Below are 26,429 nucleotides of genomic sequence, written 5' to 3'. Positions count from 1 at the left end.
TGCACACCAACATGGCACATGTATACGTATGTAACAAACCTGCACATTGTGCACATGTACCCTAGAACTTAAAGTATAATAATAATAAAAAATAAGATATGGGGTGGTGAAGATGTGAGTGAATGAGTTTGCTTTCAGATTGCTGGTGGGAGTGCAAGGGGATACAAATTTTCTAAAAGACAATTTGGATAAATTTCTCCAAAAATTTAAATTTTAGTCTTTTAATTAAACCAGACAGACATTTCATTTTTAGGCGGTTATATAAATAAAATTTTATATCTGTAGCTATAAGGATTATCATTGCAGTAATAAGAAGAAGATTAAAACCTGTAAATAATCAAAAGGTTGTTATGATAAATTATGGCAAGTTCATATGATGGAGTATTTAATGTCTTGAAAAACATTCACTATAAATTTTTTAATGCTCCATTCATGGCATTTTTTTCATTATAAATTGTTGAATGAAAAAAGTAAGTTACTTAAGAAATATATATATATATGTATGCATGAGTATATTTAGGTAGGCATATTTAAGTGTATATGTGTGTGTATAATTATATATATATATATAGTTAGCTTGACACAGCCAAATATTAACAATTGCTGTTAATATTCAGTAAGAATATAAGTGATTCTAAATTTGTTTCCTTCTGTAAATCTGCATTTTCTAAATTTTCTACCATGAATATGCATTACCTTGGGGTAAGAAAAAATAAAATATATTTAAAAACAGATGTGCTTTCTTTAAAGTAGCAGAACACTTTTTTTCAAATAGAATTGTATGTGAAATCCTAATTTCTGAAACCAATAAAAGGATGAAGTATGGGTAGGTGGCCGAGAGCTCTGCTCAATAGGCAGGTGTCCTTGAGGGCCCACTTTGAAAGGTCAGGGCCTGGGGAATTCTGCTGGGAAATCATTGCATGCTAATACCATCTCTAGGAGCTACATTAAGTGTTTTTAGTGAACGCATACAAGGTCCCATGATTGCTCATTACCTCTGTAGTTACTCATAAACTATTTAATGGCTCTTTCCATTTTAGTTTACTATATTCACTGTTGTCTATTCATTCAGAAATAATTTTTTAAAAGTTTTCTAGATTTTAGTTTTGTATCATATTAGTTTACCTGTGCATTAGAACTAAAATGATTTTATTATTACATGGAAATAATTCGAGAACTATAATTTGATGCCACACCCTCAGGTTTTCTTGAAAGTTTATATGAGAAATGACCATATGAAGAATGAACCTCCATCTTCCCTAAAATTATTGTTAAATACACTGTCTCTTCTGGTGTTCAAAGTCCCTTATATACAGATGCATGTGATAAATTCCCCTAAAATTGTACTGTGAAAAATAAATTTTGCCCACTTTAATAAGCATGACTTTTTTAAAAAAATATAATGCTGTATTATTCCTATATAACTCATCATGTTTCCCTTTTGGCTTTGACTGCCAGAAAGCTCAGAGCTATATATTTATTGCCAAACCACAGCAACGAACAGCTGCCTAATTTTGCAGAAAAATTCTGTCCCAGAGCATTTGAGTGTTTACCCTCAACTAAATGGTCCTGTGATGTGTATGGCTTATGTTATGAGTTGTCACAAATCCAATTTGGAAATAGGCAAGGATTAAATAATAAACAACAAACAAACACATAAATAATTTGGACTAAGCAGGCTTGGTCTTTGTCAATGGAAAATGCTCACACCTAGAATTTGGTGTGTAGCAAATGTCTGTTAGGCACATTGCCTGAATCTAGTGGACTGCTCTGGAGTGAGTCTGCCCTGGGTGCAGCCGTGGACACTTGGTGTTTCTGATACTGAGGCTCACACTAATATTCACCCATCCCATGATGCTGGCTCCTTAGAAAGTGGTCTGTGTGGTAGCTCAGTAAGGATATCAGGTTGAAAGGGTGTGAAAGAGCAAGGATCAAGCAAACTAGCAATTTATTCAGTTTCCCATGGATCTTAGGCTTTAATGTAGTTGATAGAACAAGATCTTGCTGAAATGGACAAGTAAATAGACAATTTTTACACAAATTGACAATTCTAAAGCAATGGGGTGTGTGTGTGTTTATTATACATCCAACAGTAGATTAAAAAATATTAGGTGAGTTAAGATACTTCCTTACATTTCTAGAAGGTCAAATATTTTTTCTTATTATTAATATTACTTAGATCATTTTATAAGTTAAACTTGAACAGAATACAGAATGTGGAAGAAAGGGAACTAATGTTTTTTGAATGACTGTGATGTAAATGATCTGCCTACATTATTTCACTGAAGGCACATGCTACTTTTTTTCTGAAATGCATAAGCTTTCCAGCTACCTCCTTAATAAAGTGGCAATGCACTAAAATAACATACTTTGTATTGAAATAATTTAGATACACTGGCCTGGTAGGGTGGAATCCAGTAATGTAGTCTTGATTATAGTGTCATAAGAACTGGTGGGTGGCTTTCTGTATTGGCAATAGACACCCTTGAAGCCAATGGGAATAGCTTGGACTGTGTGGCTCTGCAGTAAGTTGGGCCAGTTGATTAAAGCAATAGGTTATCATTACTAAAAAGATTTGCCATGGCATTCACAGGAGAGCCAAGACCAGCCAAGGAGTAACTGAACCAGGCAGTTGCCTGGGGCTCCAACTACTTCCCTCCTACCTACCCTTAGAGGTCTGCTTGATATTCCACAGATGGAGTTTCATTTGAGGCAGAAATGCGTGGTCCCCCAGAACCCAGGATCTAAAATTGAATTTCCTAGTTTTAAATCCCAGCTCCATCACTTAAGTTTGGCTGAGTAAACTGGGAATAGTCTTTTACTTTTGAATCTTTCTATAGATTAATGAAATCACCCACGAAAGACAGCTAGCCAGCATCTGGCTCATGGTATACCCTTAATATATGTCAACTTTTATTATTATTTAGACCTAAAGTATCACCTATTAAAATGCAAACACCCAGGGAGGTATACCTTGCTACCAGTTAGGAAAGATTCTCACCACTCAAATGTCAGTTGAGATGTAATGAGCAGAAAGGGATCCAGGATTGAAACCTGGGAGAAGCAGGGAATGTGGCTCCAGGAGAGAAACAGCATTAACATTTTGCTGGAAGTCACGGAGATTCTTCTGCGTGGAAAAGCACCCAATTGTTGCAGTAACCCAAGCACAAATCCTCACGGTTGCAGACAGGCAATCTAATTGCTTAATCCAGATCCTGGGATCTGCAGCCCTTGGGTCTAATGAACTGCCCCCTCTCTATCAACTGTTCCACATCAGAGGACTCTCTCTGCAGACTTTCTGTGCTAAGAGACATTAAACTGTACAGCCACCACATTTGCTATTTGTTTTCCTACGTGCTGTGGAACATATGTGAAGATCTCAAACACCGATGTGTATGGAGATGTGCATACTCTAGAGAGCCAGTTTACGTTGAAACCTGCTGTTAAGAGCCACCAAAAACCACCACTCTTTTCTACAAAACAGTTGTGGGTATCCTTTCACACTCTGAATGAAGACTTCCATTTGAAAAGTCATCCATCACGCTATAAATCAGTCTCTTCAACACACCTCCTGTCCAGCCAGGAGAAAAGAGGGAAGCATTTCGGAGAATAGAATACAGAATGGGGAAGAAAGCTACTTGGTACAAAATGGATGAATTACTATTATTTTTTCTCTCCAGGGTACCCAAGAGAGGCTGATTCTCACCCAAACCATCCACATGCACTGTTTAAGAGAGACTTCATTTCACCTCCTGCCAGGTCAGGGAGGGGCACACACCGGAGCCACACACATATTCACATACCCAGTTGGCTGTGCAGCATGAAGCACTGACCTGTTAGGCCGGCAGCCTCGGCAGACAGGAAGGCACTCCAAGAAAGCAGGAAAAACAGGCCGGTTTCCAGCATCGGGAACTCGCACAGCTTGGTAAATTTGGTCAAGTGAGGAAGACAAGTTAAGGGAAACAACAGCTTTTACAGCAACATCTCCTTCTTGACTGAGAATAAAAACTGATCTGGTGATGATAGTTCCAGAGCAAAGTAAAAGAACTGATGTTCAGACCTGACTGGAAGGCTATAATTCTTACTGGGACCTGCTTTGAAGGCCAGCATGAGTTCCATGCTTCACCGGGGGCTGAACTTGCCTGTAAAAATTCAAACCTGTGTTCAGATTAAAAAGGTGTCTTCCTAAGACTATCAATTCAGCCCACTGTGGGCTTAGCCTCATCCCTTGGGATGCACCCCTCAGGAGAGGTGTAGCAGGCATGGAAAAACAAAGCCAAGGAGAGTATGGAGGGATGAGATGCTGCAAGTATGTCAGGACCAAGGAGCGCTGCTTCCTGGGGAGTGCAGTCTGTGGGCAGACCGCTTGGTAGAGTCTTCTCGCCTGGGGATGGAAGTAGGATCAGAAGAAGAAGTTACATTCAGTGACAGGGAAGCTGCCCATGCTCTCTTGGTATAAGTAGGATAAAGAGAAGGTACATTATTTCTAGGTTAGACAAGATGCCTTTGGCAGGCAATGGTTCATTTTGACAAGGATGACACTTGGTCAATGGTCTATAAATTGCAAATAGAACAAAGGGATAGTAGTGATCCAAGTTGGGCAGAGAAGGGATCACGGGGAGATGATTAGGAGTATGTGATCGATGGGAAAGGGTTACATTGCAATTGTGTCAATATTAGGCACAAAATGCCCTGACAAATAAGGAGATGTCATCGTGTTGCATTTTTATACTGTTAGAACAAAATCTAAAGAAAATTTCACATTAAAAGATGTTTAGCAGGGGAGCAGGGAAGTAAAAGTGTGACCTCTGGAACAGAACATTTTATTCTGATTCTTGACTCTGCCAGTGACTGACTGTGTGATTTCTCAGCAGTATATTAACCTCTCTGAGCCTCATTTCTATTCTACGTAAACTGACAATGAGAATAATACCTGATCCTACGTGAGGTAAGTAAAATGTGAGGAAGTATGTTAAACATGTTTTGTAAAGTTTTAGAAAGCGCAAAGGCAAAATAATATCATGGATGGGAGTGTAGCGTTTGGAAGCCAACTCTACCTGGATTAAAATTCACAGTATTCACTTAGACACATCTCCTGATCACTGTGCGCCTCAGTTTTCCTGTCTGAAAACAGGAATAATAATGCAATCTACCTCAGAGGTCTATAAACTAGTTAACATATGTTAAGTACTCAGAACAGGGCCTGGCATGCAACAAGTGATATGAACTTGTCTACTGTGGTCTAATTTTTTTTTTTTTGGTAAAACATCTTTTTGGGAAATAGCATCAGTAAGGACCTGGAAACAATTCTTTATCTGCTGTAAAGATCAGGCTGCCCTGAGATCCTTTTACAATATTCCCTTTTGTTACTTACAGGGAAGTCTTTGTTTCTAGTGAGATTTGTTCTTCTGAATTCACTCTTCTAGTTTGCTTTAAAGAGAATGTTCAGGGCAGGTGAGTAACAAAGTAGCAATTGGCTATCTAACATTCTATTCTTTCTATCTCCTCCAGAAACTAGATCAGGTCTGGGTCAGTCCCTAGCTGTAGAGCTCAGGGGCCTACAACCTGAGGAGACCGCCTCAGAATGAAATAGGTATGCGGTTAGGAAGGTGAGGAGGACAACAGTAAGCATCTATCTCCTTCACAACCTGTGTTTGTAGAGCCTGTTAAAGACCACCAAATACTGCACAATGGATATCACCACTGTTACTGAGCCCCTGTTTCTTCTGTCTCTACACCCTTTCTTTCAGATCTGATCCAATCTTACGCCAGACTTCCAATCTCCAGGAATTTTTCTTCTTCCCTTATCAACCTGTTCACACGTGTTGCACCTTCTCCTCACATCAGGCAGAGAAGAATTCTGATTTTAGTTTCTCCACTTAGTGTAGCCTCCAGAGCCCAAAAGTCTGGGTTTGAATCCTGGCCCTGAAATGTCCTAGTTGTTTGGCCTTAGCCAAGTTGTTTAACTTTGTCTGTTTCCTTAGCTGTAAAATTGGGATAGTAACAGTATCTACCTTCCAGGGTTCTTGTAAAACTTATCTGATAATCCATGCAAAACACTTAGGGCAATGGCTAGCACATAGTAACATTTTCAATAAACGTTAGATGATATGATTATTACCGTGCTCACTATTACTTATATGTGATCCAGAGTGAGCTACGTATCCTCCTTGAGCCTCAGTTTCCTCAGGTGTATGGTGAGGAGGATAATAACTTGTTTTACAGGGTTGATTCAAATGAGGAGATGCATAGAAAGGCTCTGGCACATGTTAGACACTCACAGAATGTTCCTATCCTTGTTGCTATTACTCTACTCTAAACAACACCTGGCCTCCACGCAGTTCCAACTAAGAATGAAGAGGCCATAGGGAGCAGTGACTAGAGCATGGTCGTCCTCTTGATTCTCACTCTCTGGGTTTACTGGCTGGCTGCATGACCTTGGGCAACAGCTTACCCTTTCTAAGCTTCACGACCAATAAAAATAGCATCTGGTGATAGGATCCTTGTGAAGGTTAGATGAGACACCACGTGGAAAACACATCGTAGGTGGCCTGTCACAGCATAAGTACTGGGTAGGTCATGTTTTTCTTGTTGGAAACCAGCACTATCTCTTCTGACTGACTTTATTTCTGTCAATGGAGATGCCATTTTACAAGGTTCTCAGGATGAAACTTTGGAGTAGCCTTTGACTGTCTCCTTTTGTTTATCTCCAATAACCAGCCGATCACTAAGTCTTAGAGATTTTTCCTTCTAAACATCAGTCCCCTTCCGGATGCTTCCCCCGCAGTTCGTCATCACAGTTTCCCTTGATTCTCGTCTCCTTCCTCTGATTCATCCTTTGTGCCAGTTCCTCATCTACATTTTAAAAACAGGACTGTCAGGGTGTCACTCTCCTGAGCAGAAACCTTTGACAGCTAATTGTGGACTACAGAAAGAGGCTCAGACTCTTTGAAATACCACTTCAAGATACTCCACAAGCTGACTCCATCCCACCCAAGTACCCTCATCCTTCATTTCTCACCAGCTGGAGCCCTGTGGTCGTCCCAGACATGCCTTCCAGATGCCACATTGGTCCCACTGCCATGCCTTAGTGAATGCTAGCCTTTGCCTCCTGACTCACCGACTGCTCAGCCTTTGCCCCTATTCTATCTTCCAGGCCATGCCCAGAACCCACTCTGCTTATAAATACTGCTTTTCAAATTATTTTCCAGAGTCATAAGGCTGGCCAAGGGTATTATACTATTCCAGACACAATGGCCTCATCCCAGTTTGACTGTTTACAGTGTGATAACTTCGATGTAGCTCTGGCACTCACTTTCTATCCCAGTCTTCATGTGGAGCTCATCTTTCCAAGCCTGTTACTCACTGAGGCCAGGGTCCTTGTTTTACACATCTCCTGACTCTTCTTAGATATCCCCAGTAGAATCAAATTTTTTAGCAGCGAATGTCTGGGCGAGATCCCATAGAAAAAGGCCCCCAATATTTTGCCTTCTCTTTGCCTGGGGCCTTCACCTCTCTGGCACACTTCCTCCTTCTCCTTCCCCTGAGGTCTTTGGTCCTTAATCTTCTGTTCTACCTCTCTTCTGTGGCTCCACCTAACCCTTATACTTGACATTAGCCTTCTGCCCTTCCTCCTCTACCCCAACTTACTTTTGCCCTATCTGAGTGTTCTAAGTGAGCAGCCCACCAGACCAGCTTCTTTCTTTGGCTCAGATTCTCTAGAAACTCTACCTATCATCCCAACTTCCTAACAACATAAAGGAATCAAATGACATGATTGCTCAGGTATGGCACACATATTTCAGCATTGCTTGCAGGTTCCTTTCTATAAAGTAGCTGTGGATGCTTGTTTAGACCCACAGTGACCACTGGCTTGAGCTAGTGATTGAATAAGTCTGAAAAAGAGGCAGATCATACCCAATTTATCACCCTTAGTCAATTGTCTTATTCTTGACCCTAGATCTTTAGTTCTTCCTCTTGACCCTAGGCTAGTAAGGCCAATCTTGATGCCTCCTGTTCACTAGTTTTCCTAGATGGTATTTATTTAAGGTTGTTGATGTCCTAGGATCAGATAGTGTCAATAGCATTAGAACTGACCTTGGGCAAGAAGATAGTTTGGGCCCATTTGCCACTGGTACCAACCTTTGCCTCCAGGGATGACTCAGAACCAAGATGGCGCCAGTGGTGCCGTATGAAACTTGGATCAGACTATCTAGCCTTTTATGGGCCTGGAGGTTGTCCATCATCACAAGCATTCCATGGATATTGACTGTTCTTGACAGTCTCAGCTTTCCACATACAGACAAAGGATATCAGTGCTGTGATGATGGCGTACGCAGACCCCATTGCAAATGAGCCAGCGAAGATTCCCAGGAAATTCCCTACAGACTGGAAGAATGCTGCGGCATCAAATGCATTTGGATTCTCCTTGGGACTGTAAATGGATATAGAACTGAAAAGAGAAGAGGGTGGAGGTTAGTTAGTGACTTTCATCTCATAGCCCAGATAGGATTTTGCACCCACTTTGGGGAGAGGTATCTTTTCCTGTAATGTTGGATGCTGGTTGGAAGAGTTAGGGAAAAACAGATACAGAAGGAGAGAGTTGGAGAATGCAGAAATCTTTCTACTTCCTCATAGCCCCATCCCATGGGACCCATATATTGCTGCCAGTCAGTAAACATTTTTAGATTGGAAGGGTCATAAAGAATATTGTTTCTGAGCAGACTAGGCATTAAAACATGGTAGGTGTATAAGGAATCTGCTGAGAAGATAGATAACTGTGAATTATTTAGTGGCCGTATGTCTTCAGTGCTGTTATATACACACAAATGTTCCTGATAAAAAGTGCACTTTTATGGCTTATGCACAAATGGGTGATACAAATCACTGTGTGCACAAAATATTCTGCCGTGATCTTGTCATAAACCACAAAGCATTCCTCCTCTCCAGTGTAACCCTTCAGAAACGGAGCATTGATGGTGTTCAGAACATCATAGTATTAACCCCCAGGGAGAAACAAAACCCTCATTTTCCCACCAAAACAAATGGCAGCAGCTGCCCGAGGTCATCTTTTATGCCCCAATTCTGGTGGCTGCCAACAGATTTATTTACATAGAGAAAAATCAATCCACCAATAGCCAGTCTGTTCACTTAAATATTACTGAGGACGTCATATATGCTATTTTTTTTTTAAAACCAGGGCCTCAGATCCCAGAGTGCGAATATGAAAGATAAGGCATGTCCCATTTTAGGAAATATGAACTCCATATTGAGCATTAAAATGAACATATGTGCTAGATCCACTAGCTTTAGGGAGACTAATGAAATGACATTTCAGATTTTTTTTTCTTGGCAGTTTTTATTTTAATACAGAATTTTAAAAAACTAATCAGGAAAAATCAAGAGTTTAGCAGTGGGTTTTGGAAGAAGCTCGAAAAGCAGCAGTGTGGAGAGCAAAAGCACACTAGACACACTGACTGAGATTAGATTGGATTTTACAGAGATGGAACTGAATCTTTCATGTTGCCGATGATTAGAGCATGTTAGCTCCCTGACCTGACTTTTTGTACCCAGAGATGACTTAAGAGAGAGCAAGGGGAACCAACTCCAATTCTTCTACAGGAAGATGCATGGCATCAAAAAAGGTAGTTTTAAATGGTCTTAGTTTTTCCCTGGATGTCTTTAAACCCCCAAAGTAGGCCAAACACTTCTGCTTTGATCCTGTAATTGGATAAGGAAGATGAATGTGGATCTTGACTGAAGCCTTGAAATGTATGCGAGAAAAGGACTGCCTTTGAAGTGTTTTTCTTTTTTGTAAAGTGTTGTGCTTTGCAGGAAAAAAGGAAAAGTAAACCCACATCTGGGTCCTTTGTATCTGCAAGTCCTGGGAAAAGGAATAAAACTCCACTGGCTATTAGGAAACCTGGTGTCCAAAGCTGTGATACTTGATGTGTTTGAATCAACATTCTCCAACATATTTCTTCCTTCCAGTGAAGAAACAATAGTGATGAGAAAGCATTCCATTTGCATTCTGCCCTTCAAACAAAGGTGTTTGCACAGTAGCCCAGCTTTGGAAGTAATTCTATTAACCTGCGGTTGCCACTGGTAGATCTGACCCATAGAACAAGCACGGCTTTATCCTTCTCTCCACCTCCATAACTTCCAGAAGTGTTTCCCTAGCCCGGTGCTTCTGGAATTTGGAGCACCCCCATCACATCATTTGGTCATACCCCATACCATTATTTATGCATGTTTTTCTTTAAATCATTTTTATTCAAATTCAGGAGCTTTTATTAAAGAATATCTATGAAATCATAAGTTCGACGTGCTAATTATATTTCTTTTTATTATATGTAAAAGTAGGTAATTTAGAAAAAGAAAGTTCACCTGTATGTCACCTAAAATCATCTGGGTATGCCTACTGATCTGCAGTCTGCACTTTAGGAAATGTTCTCTTCCTTCCCACTCAACAGGGTATGATCACTTTGTTCACCAAACTTTATACCCTCCCTGTGATGTCTGACTTAACTGAAGGCAAAGGCTTAACTCTCCTTGACCTATGGAGATTGTCCATTGAATATGCTGGCCCTCAAGCTCCTCAGACATATGCACAAGGTGCCTGCCATGTGTCAAGTGATGTATTAAGTAGATATAGGAAGTGGGAGGCAGGCAGGGAAGAGCAGAGAGAAGGTAAGCAGAATTTGATCCAATAAACATCTTATTGAACACCTGATATATGCAAAGCATACCTCGGCAGGGAAGCCTGAGATATAGATGGCAAATAGCTCTAGTCCCAGTGTTAAGTGTGATTTTGTGAGAAATACCCAACATTTAACGGTACAAAAGAGAAAAGGGGTACTCTTTTAGAATAAAGGAGGTGGCATTTGAGCAAGGTAGCACGTCATCAGACAGAGATGGGGAGAGAGTATTCCAGGCAGTGGGAAGAGTGTTAAGAAAGGCAAGGAGGCAGGTGAGTTCAGGGCAATTGCAAGACATGGCTGCACCTATGTGGGCATGTGTGGTGGGGTAAAGATGGGTAAGGCAGCATTACTCAGAATCTTAAATTCCATGGTGAGAATATACTAAAGCCCTCACATTTACATAATATTTAGTCCTCTTGTGCCTACAGTATAGCTTTATTTGATCCTATAATAGCTTTGTGAAGTAAGCAAGGCATGTTTTGTTCTCTCTCTTTATCCTTTTCTCTCTCCCTTCCTTCCTTCCTTCCTTCCTCCCTCCCTCCCTCCCTCCCTTCCTCCCTCCCTCCTTCCTTCCTTCCTTCCTTTCCTTCCTTCCTTTCCTTCCTTCCTTCTTTCCTTCCCTCCCTCCCTTCCTTCTTTCCCTCCTTTTGTCTTGCCTTCCTTTCTCTTTCTTTGCATAAAAGACATAAACTAAAAATCAGAGAAACGAAGATCACACAGCTACTAAATTCACAATGTAGATTTCTTGTTTCTCTCTTTAAAAAGGTGATCATTTTGTGGGGAAACATAAACTCACATCAGGATAGTTGAGTGACAGTGTGATGCTAACTATAAGGACAACAGGAGTTCAGGTACTAGAACATTTATTTTCATGCTGGGGATGGAACATGGGCAGCACCTTCCTGTACACAAGCCTAAGAGCAGAGTATGTTGACTAGGGAAACAGCACCCTCTCTCCTGGCCCACTAGCAGGTGAGACTCAGAACTTCTCAGGAAATCCTGCTTTCCTGCATGGCTTTACTGAGACTGGACTTGGTCTTGCTTCTCTTTGGATACCCAGGACACAGCCTGTTGTTGGGCACATAGCAGGGTATATAAAGGCTGATGGAAGGAAGGTGCAGGACAACTGGAAAGTAGAAAGGAAGAAGGCTTGCAAAAACTCATTATCTCTTGAAGCAAATCATCGCCCACAAGATTTTTTAGCAGGCATTGACTATACACAGTCACATTGTGGGTACTTTTATGGGTATCAGTCTAATCTTGAAACTGACACCTGTGCCTCTTAATTTGAGCCCAAGAACTGATACTTATTGGCTATATGGCCTCGGGCAAGTTACTTCATGTTCCAAATCAGTTACTTCATCTGTAGAATGGAGATAATAATAGTATTTATCCCCTAGAAATGTTGTGAGGATATGAGATACATTTAGAACTCTTAGATATATCTTGTGGATTACAGTCATTCCTTAAGTACTTATATGTACACTCAAAATAAATACTCAGTGAATGTTATTTATCCTCACCATCATCATCATCATTCTGCTGAGAACTTCCACAAGTCTCACAATAACAACAGAGTGGTCAGTTACAACTATGGGCAAATGGGATGTGACTGCCCTCAGGGCACACCAAGCTCTGAGGTTGCTGGGGCTGAACTAGTCACTTTTGCATAAGAACAACAGGGTGTCCATGAAGGAAAGTACCAGGCAGGTATCCCAGAGAAATGGCCACAAGAGTGGGGCTAAAATGTTCTCATGTATTTCACGAAACTCTTGGCTCAGAGGATCAACGAGGGAAGGAGTGCCCTCAGCTGTGTGGGCAGGGGTCTGCTCCAGGGACAAGAATAGGCCAGGAGACTCAGCTTGAGTTGCATCTCTTCAAGTTTAGGGGAGGATGTTCTACAGGCCAAATCCTCTGGCTTCTAGTAAGAAATGAGGCAAAAGAAGCAGAAGCCAGGCTGGGCGAGGTGGCTCACGCCTGTAAGTAATCTCAGCATTTTGGGAGGCCGAGGTGGGTGGATTTGGATTGCTTGAGCGCTGGAGTATGAGACCAGTCCGGGCAACATGGCAAAACCCCATCTCTAAAAAAAGTACAAAAATTAGCTGGGTGTGATGGTGTGTGCCTATGGTCCCAGCTGCTCAGGAGGCTGAGTTTGAAGGGTTGCTTGAGCAGGGAAGGTTGAGGCTGTAGTGAACTGTGATTGGGCCACTGCACTCTAGCCTGGGTGACAGAGCAAGACCTTATCTCAAAATAAATAAATAAAAATACATATACATAAAAATTTAAAAATAAATAAATTGGAAATAATCCAGGATATTGATTCATTCTGTTCAGCAATAGATTATTCAGCAAAATTAGTTTGATGGCAGTGTAGTGGACCTATACTCGAAAATAAATGCATGCAGCATCTTTTATTCAAAAATTTTGAAATGTATGAAGTATCCTAAACTCTTTGACAAAAGCAACATAAGGATCATTTTGCTTACTGTATCATTTCTCATTCACAGACATCATTCAGACTTCAGTGTTTCTCTACAGCGCATCTTTTCTTCTATATCATGCTCCTGCAAGGAATGGATCTCACAGCTTAGGTAGTGTTAAGAGCATAGAATCTGAATCTGAGTTCTGGGTGTAAGTCTCAGCTTACTGCCACTTACTGCCTATGTGACCTTGAGCAAGTTACTGAAACCACATTTAGCTCAGTTTCTATAAAATCATGATGACAATAATAGTACCTACTACACTGGGTTGCTATGAGAATTAAATGGATTCATGTTTATAAAGCATTTGAAATGGTGCATCTCACCTAGTAAGAACTAGATAAGCATTTCTTAAATAAATTACCTCTCTCTTTGAGTGCTTCATTTAGTTCTAAAAGAAGCATTTCAAATAGATGTTCAATCAAAACCTCTATCCAAACAGAACTAAGATTTTACCACCTGTCTCTCACACTCTGACTGTCCCTGGCCTACCATCTTCGGGTGGCAGGGATCATCTGATCATATGAATTGTTTTGTGCAGAATGGTGTGTGACTCATAGTAAAGTGCTCAATAGATGCTAGTAATGAGGAAGAAGGAGGAGGGGGAGAAGAAGGAAGAAAAAGAGGAGGAAGAAGAGATGTTGTGAGTGAAATGCTGCTGATAGTGAACATAAAATAATAGGTATGAAAAATATTATATAGATGGCACCACAACAACGCCCTCCCCTCTGTGGCTCTGGCCGCCCTTCCGCTGTGGCCCTATAGAGTCATCTCTCATCCTGATCATGACACTCTTCCTCAAGGTCTCCCAGTTTCCAACACCATCTTCCCCTGTTATTCTTCACTGGGACTACTGAGATACTTTGCCACACAGTTACCCACAGAAACTACCCAGCAACCTCAAGCTCCTGGTGGCCCTGGTTCCACAGGATGCTCTTCCTAACCAGTCCTCCCAAATCCCACAGCCCACTCACTCTCCTGGGTGCCCGTGCCGATCAGAACAGCCTGCTTCTCCAGCCTCAGTCCAGCCTTTGTTAACATGAAATCAATGTCACTTGAAAGCTTATGAAAAGAATGTATTAAGTGAACATATTGTATCTCCTGCAGGATTTCTATTAATTTAGTCATTAGAGAAAAAAATGAGAAAATGATTACTATAGCCAAAGATATACAAAAGAACCTTCCATTTTCTCTGCCAAATCTTTAATCCCTAACAAAAAAATTATTGGCACCAGTTCATTGAAAAGTTCTGGATTAGTTGGGACATACATAAATATGAAATGGTTTACTTTTTTTTCCAATCACTGCTTCCAGCTGTACTATGTCAAGTCTCGCTTTGTGCTGGGTAAGTAGTTCCATTAATGATGTCTTGGTCAAATCCCATTATTGAGTTCCTTTCAGTTATTAAAACTTAGTGCAGCCCAACCTAAAACCTACATCTTCAAAGGTGGATTCCTGTTGTCCCTGCAGAACATTCTAGAGCAGCAGCAGGATGACTGGAAGGGAGGGAAGGCAGCACGCTCCTGCTCCTCGCAGCTGGTGCCAGTGCCTGCTGGTGATGGAAGGCTGGAGGAGGGGTGGGGAGCCCAGTTCTCCTCTTTATGTGCCTAACTGCTTCTCAGTGTATAGGGCCCCCGGCCTCAGTCTTGCTGCTGCTTAGTCCTTCTCTTAGAGACCTCTGTTGGCATGGTGGTGCCTCCATTTTGCTGAGAACCCTTTCACAGCTGCCACAGGCTCTTCCAGGTCTACACACTTCCAGTCCATTTCCTTGGGTTGGATCAGTAGCCACTTGGGCAGCTCAGTGCCTGTCACCCCTCAGGAGGTGAAAGGAAAATAAATCTTGGGATCCCAAAATCACTAAGCTAAAGAGAAAAGTCAAGCTTGCAAATGCTTAGGGCAAACCTACCTCCCTCACAATTTGCCCACAAGGAAATTTCTTGTAGACAAAATACAGACAGAACTCAAAGTCATCCCTCTGAGCCTCACCTGAGACAAATGCATATCTGATTGTTTCTGCTCTATAGTTTATATAAAAATGCAGATTCACCAAGCCAGACTAAATTGGATTCACCAAGCCAGACTAAATGCAGATTCACTGAAGCCAGCCTTCAGTGGAAGGCTGATCAAGGACTCAAAAGAATGCAACCTTTTGTCTCTCACCTGCCTCTAACCTGGAAGCCCCACTTCCAGCTCTCCCTCTTTACAGGACTGAACCAATGTACATCTTACACATACTACACACTCGTGTCTCCCTAAAATGTGTAAGAGCAAGCTATACCCTGACCAGTGTGGGCACATGTCATTAGGACTTCCTGAGATTGTGTCATGGTTGTGTCCTTAACCTGGTCAAAGTAAACTTTCTAAATTGACTGAGACCTGTCACAGATATTTTGGGTTAAATCCTCCAAACTCCTTAATCTGGGGTTCCCCTGAGTCCCTTCCATGGGCCATAGAACACTGGGCTGGGTGGGCTTACCCCCATGCTCTCACAGACACATCAAACCGGAGAGCCTTCAGGTTCTCCTCCTGCCAACTCCTGCTTTCAGAAATCTCTAGGCCAGAAGAGGCGCTGGTCTCTGTGTTTTGTGTGATCCCACACTGTGAGGGCCACGTCCAATAACTCTCTTCCCTTGCTCTGCTTTGAGAGGGCTTTGGCTCCACTGCAGGTTCTATGCTGGGGGATGAGCTCACGGCCTCTGTCCTTGCAGGTAGCACCAGCCTTTCTGGGTGATTCCACTAGACTCCCCTTCCCCTTGGCTTAGGGAAGAGGAAGAACTTCCATGGGAAGGGATAATAGGGTAACAGTTTACACCTCAAACATGCACTCTCCCCAGGGATAACCTTTCCTTCCCCACCCCATCATATACAGATGTGAGGCAAAGGGGATGGGGTGGGGGCAGGGGAAATGAGGCTGCTTCTGTTGCCAACTAAGCCAGTTGAGGGGTTAGCATCCTAACTGCTGGGGAGACTTGCTGCTCTTTTTAGTATGAAAACATTTAGCAGCTTCTGTTTTCGGCCATGGTCCCTAACCCCAATCTGGTAAACAGGAAAAGACCCACAAGATCATCATGTGACATTTATGTGGGAGTGCTTCTAGTTTCTTTTCTCCACATCTAGAGCCGCCTTGTCATTCTGCTTTTAAAGACACATTTTAAGGACCAACACAACATAAACGGGCAATGAAAATGTGTAAAAGCTGCTCTGTTTTGTTGGGCCTGGGTGTCACAGGTAAGAAGCAAGTAGATGAAAAACAATTACAGTGCTATTTTGTGTTTAAAATTCTTTATGCCTTAAAAAAAGAAGTGGATCCTTATCTATTATTTATCTTTTAATAACTGTACCAACCTGCCCTTTCTCAGATAAGTTGCTTAATTGTGAATAAAGAATTGATTTTTATGGGGCCAAGAATTGTGTGTACACACTGGAATTCATTCTGGCATCTGCCTGCCCATTATTCTGGCTTATGTTCTGCCAAAGGCCAATGAAGCTCTGTCAAGAGAACCTGCTGTAAAACATAATGACTTCAGAAATTGGGGGCATTCCAGGCACCCTGGGAGGTTAGAAGAGCTGCTTCTTAATAATAAGAGGTCTTGGCTAAAGTTCACTGAGCTTGAGTAAGAACCATAGGGTTTTACCTTCCCAAGGGCCAAAGACCCTGCAGAGTCAAGAGCTGTGTTTAAGGGGGAACATCAATTAACTCTTTCTGCTTCTGAGGGACTGTTTAATGACTGCTCCTTAAGAATCCAAATGTATACCAGAGAGTGATTTTCCAAATCCTTAATGAATATCATCTTGTCATTTTGATGTCAGGCATAAGAAAAAAAGACAAGAGGAATTCCGTGGGAAGGATAAGCGAGTGTATCACGGCTTCCTCGGGAATAATGCAATCTCAGGCTGAATTAATTGATTCATTCCATCCACAAATATTTATTGAACATGTACTAAGTACAGACATTGTTCTTAGCACTGAAGGTACTGCAGGGAACAAAACATAACTCCTGACCTCATGTTCCTTACATTCCAGTGGAGAAGATAACATAATGAATAGCTAAGCAAATAAATGTATAATTCAATGACAAGGATTGAAAAGAAAAATAAAACAGCAAGAGAGGATGGGACAGAGAAGATTGGGATAGTCAGGGAAGGCTTCTCTGACACAGATTATTAAATGGAGTCCTGAATGAAATAAAGGGAGAGCTATCTAGACCCTGAAGGAAAGCTTGTTTAGTGGGTCTGAGAAGCCACAAGGTGCCCAGCATGGCTGGAGGGAAATGATGGGGAGGACAGTGGTGGGAGTCAGGCTGGAGCCAGGCCAGGGCCAGGGCCAGGTCTTATAGAGCCTTTCAGGACATTGTTAGGATTTTTTTCTAGGGTGAAAGAGCAGGCACTGGTGGGTTGGGTTAGAGGATAGGGGTGTGATGGAATATTCCAGGTGAAGTCTGTGTTAGTCATAGTGGAGGAAGGTGGGTGGGAGACAACACGATCCCATGGCACTCTTCAAAGGCTGCAGCAGCCAGGCCTGTCCTCATCAGCCTGGATGCCACCACCTAAATGAGACCTGACAAATAACAGCAGACCATAGGAGAAAAAGTAGAGTGGTGAAGAAAATGATTGAGAGAAGTATGTGAGTTCAAAGTATAGATGAATTTAGCAGAAACAGCTGCAGTCAGCATTTGAATGGTGGTTGTGCAGAGGAAGGACTGGACTCATTCTTTGTATTTCCAGAAGATAAGATACAGTCCAAAAGTAACATATCATAGGAAGACAGATTCCCAGCTTTATATTCTATTTCAAAATTTCTTAATTCTTAGATCGGATGGAAAATGGTATGGATACTATAAAAGGGTAGTGAATTCTCTGTAGTTGGAGATGCTTAAACATAGGATAAAAGAGTTACTTGCCAGGGTTCTGTGAAGGAAATTCATGCACTAGAGGGTTATAATGTGGCCTCAAGGAACCTCCCACTCAGAGGGTCATTGACTTGCTATCTATTTTCCAATTTCCTCCAGGCCTGCCAGGAAAGGTAGTAAGGTACCTGGCCTTCCTGTGCTAACCCAAATCCTGACATTGGAAATGTCTGAGCACGCAGCCACTAAGGAGCAGTACTTCAACCGAGGATGCAGTGAGGATGCAGATGATTTAGGCTGGAGCCAGGTTGATGATGACATGCAGAACAGTTACAAATTTCAGCACAGAATAAAGCCTTTGACAGATTCCTAAGTGGCTCTGGTCCATTAAGTTCGAACTTTAAGGTGACAAAGAGGCCTCTGAGTTTAAAATTGGTTAAAAGGGAAGAAGAGTTAAAGGAGGTTTGTTATGAATTATATGTGCATTTTCTTTGAAAGGAGATCTTAAATTACTTTGCAATTTAGCTTGAAGCGTCTTGTCAGAATTGAATTAGTCTGCAGGCTTTGAGAAATTTTCTCTTATACCTAATATTGAGAGGAAAGTGAATTTGAGATAGTCCTAAAGATAAAAGCAACTTGCAAATTCACTTCTTACTTCTTTTCCTTCTTTGTATTTCTCTTTAAAGCAGAAATAGGAATTTAAATCCCACTACTGTGAGCCTATTCATTTAAGAAAGAGAATAATTCTCATGGCCTAATGGGAGTTTCTGCCCTCTCTCCTACTTTTCAATTTCTTTAATCTTCATTAATGAAATCTTAGCTCCTAAGAATGCTGTGAGATGCAAAATTTTAGTCATAATAGATATAAAAAGATATAGAAAAGTAGGTTAATAGCCACCGAAGATGGAAATCCAGCTAAAATTAAAATATAACCATAAACAGGTGTGAGCAAGACCAAATATTAATCCCCCAGGTGAAAACAGAGAAGGAGGTCAAGTTCTCCAGTGTTTACTGAGTCCTCAAAATACTATTCCCTGTATTCATTTCTATGAAGCATTCACTATGTGTCAAGTAATGTGTTAAGCATTTTTATAAGCATTATCTTCTTTCACCCTCAAAGTAAACTCCAAAGAAGGTGCTACTATTATTTCCATTATAGATAAAGAAATTATGACTTAGATAAAGTAACTTTAAAAATTTCACCTCATTTAATCCTTCCAATTATCTAACAAAAAAAGCACAAGCATGCATTGCATAATGACATCTCAATCAACAACAGACTGCATATACAACAGTGGTCCCATAAGATTACAATATGGTATTTTTTTACCGTATCTTTTCTATGTTTAGATACACAGATACTTACCATTGGGTTATAACTGCCTACAATATTAGTATAATAACATACTGTACAGGTTTGTAGCCTAGGAGCAATAGGCTAAACCATATAACCTAGCCCTGTAGTAGGTTATACCATCTAGATTTGTGTAAGTACACTCCATAATGTCTGCATGATGACAACGCATTTTCTTAGAATAGATCCCTGTTGTTAAGAGATGCATGACTGTATTGTTCTCATCTCAGAGATAAATAGACTCAGGGAGGTTAAATCACTTTCCCAAGGTAACTTGCAGGTATATGAAGCATTCTTAGATTCAGATCTCACCAAGGGAAAGCCTGTGACTGGGGAGTGGAAATGCCTGGCTCTACCATTGGAATGTGCTCACAGATAAATAACTTGAACATACACCCCATCTTCGTAAGACTGAGGCAAAGTCCACTCTTGGAAGTTGAAACTTTCAGAATTTCTAGTACTCATTTGCAAGAAAAAAAACACATTAGTTAAAAGATCTCTTTCAATATGAGGAGTTTTGCTGACAACCTAGTACTACTTACAGACCAAGATTGCTTAATGGAGACCCTCCTCTATCTTGAGTGGGTTTTAATATGAAACCATATCCCGTATCTCCTGGCATTCATACCAACACCAACTTAGGTTTGCCATCCTATGCAGTTTGTCCTGGTTTTCCGAGTGGTAACTACTGTCTCTTCATAGTAACTACTTATCTGTCACAGCACCTTCATCTGGAAAATGGTGATAACAATTGTGTTTCCTTCATAGAGTGGGGATTAAATATGTTAATATGTGTATAGTGCTTAAAATGCTACCTACAACACGGAAAGCACTCCAAAAATACTAGCTGTTATTATTGCTATTTGCATTAATATTGTTGGAATGATTGCTGTATCTTTCACCATTTGCTCAAAAGAAACTAAATAAAAACTAAACTCTACTTACTAATACTATAAAGGCATTTGGGAATTCCAACTAGTGTATTAGAACATTATAAGAATCTTTTGGGGTAGAATGAACAATAGGCTTAGAGTTCGATCAAATATTGAATTCATCTTTTTCTTAATAAGGCCTATAGAGCAGAAGGCTACTAGGATAGTATCAAACAAGGGGATGCATGTAAATTGTTAACAATCACTAAGCATGGAAGATCCACGGTTTTGCAAATCTAACAAAGCTGAACTTTTAGCAGCCTTTCAGGGAAGGGGACACCGAGGTAGACATCCCACAGAAATCCTGTGGCTACACCTGAAGGAAAATGTGCACAGAGGATGTTTAATAAAGTTGTGTGGACTTGCTAATTAGTCAAGGAAAAAAAACCATGAAAACAATGGAGTTTGCTTTCATGGCAAGATCACCAATTCACAGCTCACCACATGCTACATAGAGATAAAGAAGAATCAGCAAAGGGACGCTTGCTTGGATTGCAGCCTGTAGTGTTTCATAAATGCTGTGTGCTGAGGGCTGAATAAAATGCTAATTTCCTCTGGCTGGGTCAAAGGAGTCTTCACAGACAATGGGCTGCCTTCTTAATCTGGGTGCCTTTCATTCTCGAATTAGATAAACCCCACTCCCATTATAAACAGCTGCCTGAGACAGCCTGAGGGAGTTTCACCTGGTGACAAGCCAACTCCTGGAAAATATTTGCACTGATAGACTCATTCCCCCAGACCCTTCCCTGATCTCCCATTTATTGGCAATTAAGTGAGCAGCTGGGCCCCCATCACAGTTTAATTTAATTAAGAATCTGTATCCATCTTCTTAGAGTTGCAGATAATTTCACTTTAGTTCAAGTTATCTTTGGAAGGAAAGCACATAGTTATCTTCTTAAACTAATGTATTTCACCAAGGTAGTTGCCTCATTCCCACAGATTTCAGTGTCATGTGTGAAGCATGGGAACTGCAGGCCAGCAAACCTTATCAAAGGAAGTTTTGCTTCTATGTAATATTCTTAACTTATATATTTCTAGGTGTTGCCATGAAGTGTATATTCTATAGAGGAGTCCTCTCTGGCATTAGCTCTTTAGGACATGGCTTTATCTGGAATAAGAATATGGACCTTAAGGTATATTTGAATCTCAAGCCAATACAGCTTGTAAGAATTGATGTATTCCTAACTCAAGCAATTAATAGACCTGTCCTGTCCATGCAATAAAGGTAATTACTAAAACTCGAGTCAGAGGCTAGATGTAAGGATAAACAGTTCATCTGTCAAGGCTGTAGCCATGCCATGGAGGAGCACAAGATATTGCTTGGTGCCAGGAACTAGGGCCCTGTGTGCTGGAACAGCCTTGAAGCACCAAGAGGATGGTTTTTACATATCGAGTTGGGCAATAGGTCAGAGGCTTGGGGAACATGTAGACTGGAAGACTACACAGGCATTGGGAAGGAGGGAGGTCAGTGGAAACTTCAAGTTAGAAGCAGGTAAACAAGCTTTCATTAGTATGTGAACAACAAGCAAGGGACTCAGGAAATCAATATTCTGGAAGCCTGGGGATGAGTGTAAACTGAACATTTGTAAATGCATACATGCAATTTTCTGGAAGAAGATTCCTTAAAACTTTCATCAGCTTCTCTATGTGGTCAATGACCCCTCAAAAGGTTAAAAGCCACTGAAGTAGGAATCTGCAAATACTGATGGTAGAACAAGGAAGGAGTGTTCAAAAGCTGAGGCAAACAGCAACTGGCAGAAAGTGAGACAAGAGGAAGAATTGAATAATCAGTGCAAGGCAGATGAAACAAGAGGACCTTGGTGGCTGGACACAGTGGCTCATGCCTGTAATCCCAGCAGGGTGGAAGTGGGAGGATCACTTAAGCCCAGATGTTCAAGGCTGCAGTGAGCCAAGACTGGTTACCGCACCCCAGCCTGGGTGACAGAGCAAGACCCTGTCTCAAAAAAAAAAAAAAAAAAAAAACAGGGCCTTGGTAATGGAAGAAACCCTATGCCCTGGGCCATGACCTTTTTCCCTCTACCAGCTTGGCTGGGATCAAACGTGGCTGCTCCAGGCTAGCAGACAACATATGTGAGAACACAATTAAATTAATGATAGATCAGAAAGAGTGGCTGTTCCTGACACCTAAGTATATGTAGATAGAAAAGTGAGGTTTTGAGAGTTGTGTGTACACGGGAGTGACTGACAGAGTTGGGAAGTGTAGTGGGTAACACCATGAAGCATACATTAATTTATGGCCTGGATCAGCTCTACTTTCTATTTATCATGAAACGATGTTAACTGTATTGATTCAATACATCAAAGGTCATGCGTCCAGGACTCACCATCCCTGACACCACTACCAGGGCTCAGCTCTCTCCAGGTCAACCAGAATGTATGAAATGCTGCAGCTCCCGGTCCTTGGTTAAGTTTACCCATGGCTAGATCTTCAAAAGATCCACTGGCTGCATATACATGTCATTACAGCAAACAGGTGAAACAGGCCTATGCTCCCCGGAACATGGGGGAGAAGTGTTCCTTGAGGGAAAATTTATGAGATAAGTAACACCTTGGTAATAGTAATTAAAAAAAATTTTGGAATGCAGATGCTTTGTCTAAGATGGGTTAAAACTAGAGAACTGTGCATATGGTTCATAAGGAAGAAAGGATGTAGGTAAGGTATGAGCCAGAAGGAGGAGTTGGTACAAGGTGCCCAAAGGTAGGCCTCCTCCTTGGAGCACAGGTGGCAGAGTGAGGACTGCTTTCTGATGCTTTCCCTTATGGCAAGTCTGTCATTTTCTCTCTCTGTAGTTTTTATCGATCAGGTTTTCTTTTGTATCACCATTCTCACCATCTGATGGATAAAATACCAGCTAGTGGGTACTGTTGTACTATACTTCCCCGGTGGAACCAAGGGTATATACAAAAGGTAGAATTTAATAATTATATCCCAGTGTCTCCTCTGGATTAAGTGTATTCATTAGACTTTTATTCAAGCCTATTATTACCTTCCTGGAAAATCCAATTAAAAAAGAATACTTTAGGGCCATTGTTAGGAAACATGCAAATAGAAACAGAGGTGATCCAGTGACAGGAGAGGAGAATGTCATTTACATAAATAAAATAAAGGACTGTGGCACCTTTCAGATCTATTGTGCATGTGTGAAAGGAAAAGAGAAAGAGGGAGAGGGGCTGTAAAATTTATAGTGAGAAATAGCAAAATCCTTGTTTTTATTCATGAAAAGCCTGCCTTATCACTTAATGCTAATGAATGTCATTAAAAGGAGGTTGATGCATAATTAGAGATTATAGCACTTTGACTTCATTTGAAATGTGATGGTGAAGACCCAGGTAACTTCAACCATGGGAAAAGTATGATAATCCCCACACACCTAATGCCAGAATGTGGGGACTATGATAAAATGGAGTCTTAGAGAACCAGACAAGTACCCCTGCCATCATCCTCTGCCTTGGATTTGCCTGACAATCCCTGGCTATGCCAACAGTCAGTCTGTACTGGTGGCAATGGAGGGGATGGAGGGTATTGGTTCTGTTAAATTATTTACATTAAAAATGTTCAGCCCTTAAAATTCTGGATTTTAAAATAAGAGCTTAATTGGTAAGTTCCCAAAATAAGGAGAGAGAAAAAAATAATTCCTGGCTTTGCAAACCATAATACAGTAAGCTAGTAAGATATAAAAAGGTAATTTGTTAGTAAATTGAGTGATCACCATGTACAATCCCAGCTTAATTTTAGAGTCTTAAATACTGAATTTGGAAAGCATATATGATCTATTTCGGCAAAACGTTTGATGTTGAAATTCTCTTGGACTTTGTGCTTTCTACATTGCAATGTTAACAGCTGCTGTTTATTGAGGGCCTCTTGCAAGCCATAACTGTGATATGTATCTTATTTACATTATTTGTAATCCTCACAATAACTGCATAGCAGAGATAATATTATTTACATATCACGAGAGGAAATTGAGGAGTGTTAGTGAGGTGGCCAAAGTCACGTGGTGAGCAAGTGGTAGAACTGGCATTGAATCCTGGTTGATCTGGTTCCAAAGCTCCTCTCCATTTTGATGCTCCCACCCCGAGAACGGTATGTTGGGAAGTTTGTGCATCAACAAAAGTTTGTTGTATGTGGTGGTCCCAAAGGGTAAGTTCCTATCTTGGGTCCTAAGTAGGCCCCACTGGTAAGGTCTCTAAAGTATCTAGTTTAACTTGTACCTGCACATTTTCTTGGCTCTTTGTGTGTTTATTTAATATCAAATCAGAAAAAAAATGTGACCCCAAGGACTATTCTGAGAAAGAAGAGCCTTTGAAGCAGAAATAGAAAAGGATTAGCTTCCCTCCAGACTTTCCCTTATGCACAACAAAATGTTTATGTTTGAAAGGTGGAATGTTTGGCTTGTTATCTGGGAGCAAGCAGTATATCTGTCCTTGGCTGCTACTAAATTGTACAGATAATTAAAACATTATTTTTCTACCAGAACAGAATGTATTGCCAAATGGAGATTTCTCTGGGGGCAAAATGATGGAAACCTATACCACCAAAGCAGACTGGAGTACATCTAGACAGATGTCACTAAGAAATGGAAACTGGAAGACTTCTCTTTGAATGCATGATTTCTGCTTTGAAAAACACAAGGATATGGGGCAGTGGCTTCTTGTGACCTAAGCTTATCAGCAGAGACTCTGAGTGGAGCTAGTGGACTTGGCCCTCTTTGCTGAGCTTTTGGGGAGATCCTCCCACAACACCATATTTCTTTTGGCTTCAGAGTTCAGTAAAATTGAGTACATTTTTTAAATGAAAAATTAATTATACTAAGATGTATTTCACTTCAGATGGTGAGGATCTGTTTTCTACCAAAAATCCTTATCAAACATCTGCTGAGGCTACCTTATCCAGGGAAATGTATTGACTTCTTTAAAAGAGAATGGTATCTCCCTTCTTTATTGCTGCATTACTTTCAACATTCCTTTTCCTGAATTAGGATTTATACCAATACATCCTTCAATCTTGCTTAATTTAGTGAAAATAAGATTGTTAGAGTTGTATTCCTCTTGAGTCTCTCAATTAAGATCAGATACAATGCTATGAATAAACTGATTAGGGTGATGTAGGTGAAGTATAGAAATGAAGTGAGAGCAAGAGAGAGCACTGGACAGAAACTACAAGACTGGCAGAAGCTTGTACTGACTGAAAAATTAACCAGGATTGGCAAGACAAAGGATATATGGGATAAATGTGGGCAATAAAACAGCAATGAAGATTTCTCTGGAAAGACTCCTTCAAGTGGTGTTCTAATCCCCAATCTGGCATTGTTGGGTGTACAGTTGCTTGGTTAGTTTAAATGAGGAACAGGCTTGGCAGCAGAAAGGAGGGAGATGGGACCTACTCCTTGTTGCACAATAGATTCTAATATGCTGCCTTGTCCTATTAAAAAAAATAATAATAATCCCTAGTGGCTGGGCTTTGAGGGGGGAAAGTTTTTATGTTTCACTCATTTTCTGGACCAGGATGAGATAGAGGCTTTTTGCAATATGCTTCCGATAGCTTAGGGCAAAAACTTTCTCCATGGGCTTCTCTACCTCGTTTGAGTGATGAGAGGGAAACAAACCAGGGTACAACACAGTTTAGTAAAGCCTGGATCACATGTAAGTTTGGTGGTAAAATACATACTCTAAAGGTTTAGGGCCCATAACTAAAGAAAAAAAATTGGAATAACTTTTTTAAAGAGATTTGAAACTTGTGAGAGATAAAGCAGATAATATAAATCCTAATCTCTTCTCAATGTGTGCGTATGTTTGTGTGCACAAACACACACACACTCATACAGAGAGCCACACACACCTGGGTCATTTCATCAGGAATCCAAGGATTTTGGTTTTGATGGATGTTCTTGCTATGCTCAAGGCTTATTTATCTGTAGTCTTAGAGACCATAGCTTTTTGAAGTTTTACTGTTTCCATAAGTTAATATTGATATCATTTTTCGGTTTCCTCATAAATAGATCCTGTCAAATCATTTGGCTGTTTTTATCAATGATACGGTCTATGGGATCATTAAAATGATGTGACATCATGCTTACAGAATATTTTAAAAACTC

General features: G+C 40.8%; 1 protein-coding gene across 1 annotated transcript in view; it reads right to left on the bottom strand.

Annotated features, from left to right (window-relative positions):
- The window catches only part of SLC9A9 (solute carrier family 9, subfamily A (NHE9, cation proton antiporter 9), member 9), a 611,074-nt gene that overhangs the window by 322,999 nt on the left and 261,646 nt on the right, over positions 1 to 26,429 (bottom strand). Inside the window, exons 7-8 of the mRNA XM_011958071.1 lie at positions 8,314 to 8,452; positions 3,834 to 3,939 (exon numbers count right to left, since the gene is read on the bottom strand). Coding sequence (XP_011813461.1) covers positions 3,834 to 3,939; positions 8,314 to 8,452 — 245 coding nt within the window. The remainder of the gene's footprint in view (positions 1 to 3,833; positions 3,940 to 8,313; positions 8,453 to 26,429) is intronic.

The sequence above is a fragment of the Colobus angolensis genome, unplaced genomic scaffold (assembly GCF_000951035.1).
Source record: "Colobus angolensis palliatus isolate OR3802 unplaced genomic scaffold, Cang.pa_1.0 Scaffold46, whole genome shotgun sequence".
In the NCBI taxonomy this organism is placed as follows: Eukaryota; Metazoa; Chordata; class Mammalia; order Primates; family Cercopithecidae; genus Colobus; species Colobus angolensis.
The sequence above is the reverse complement of the archived record's forward strand: the minus strand, read 5'-3'. Positions and strand labels throughout refer to the sequence as shown.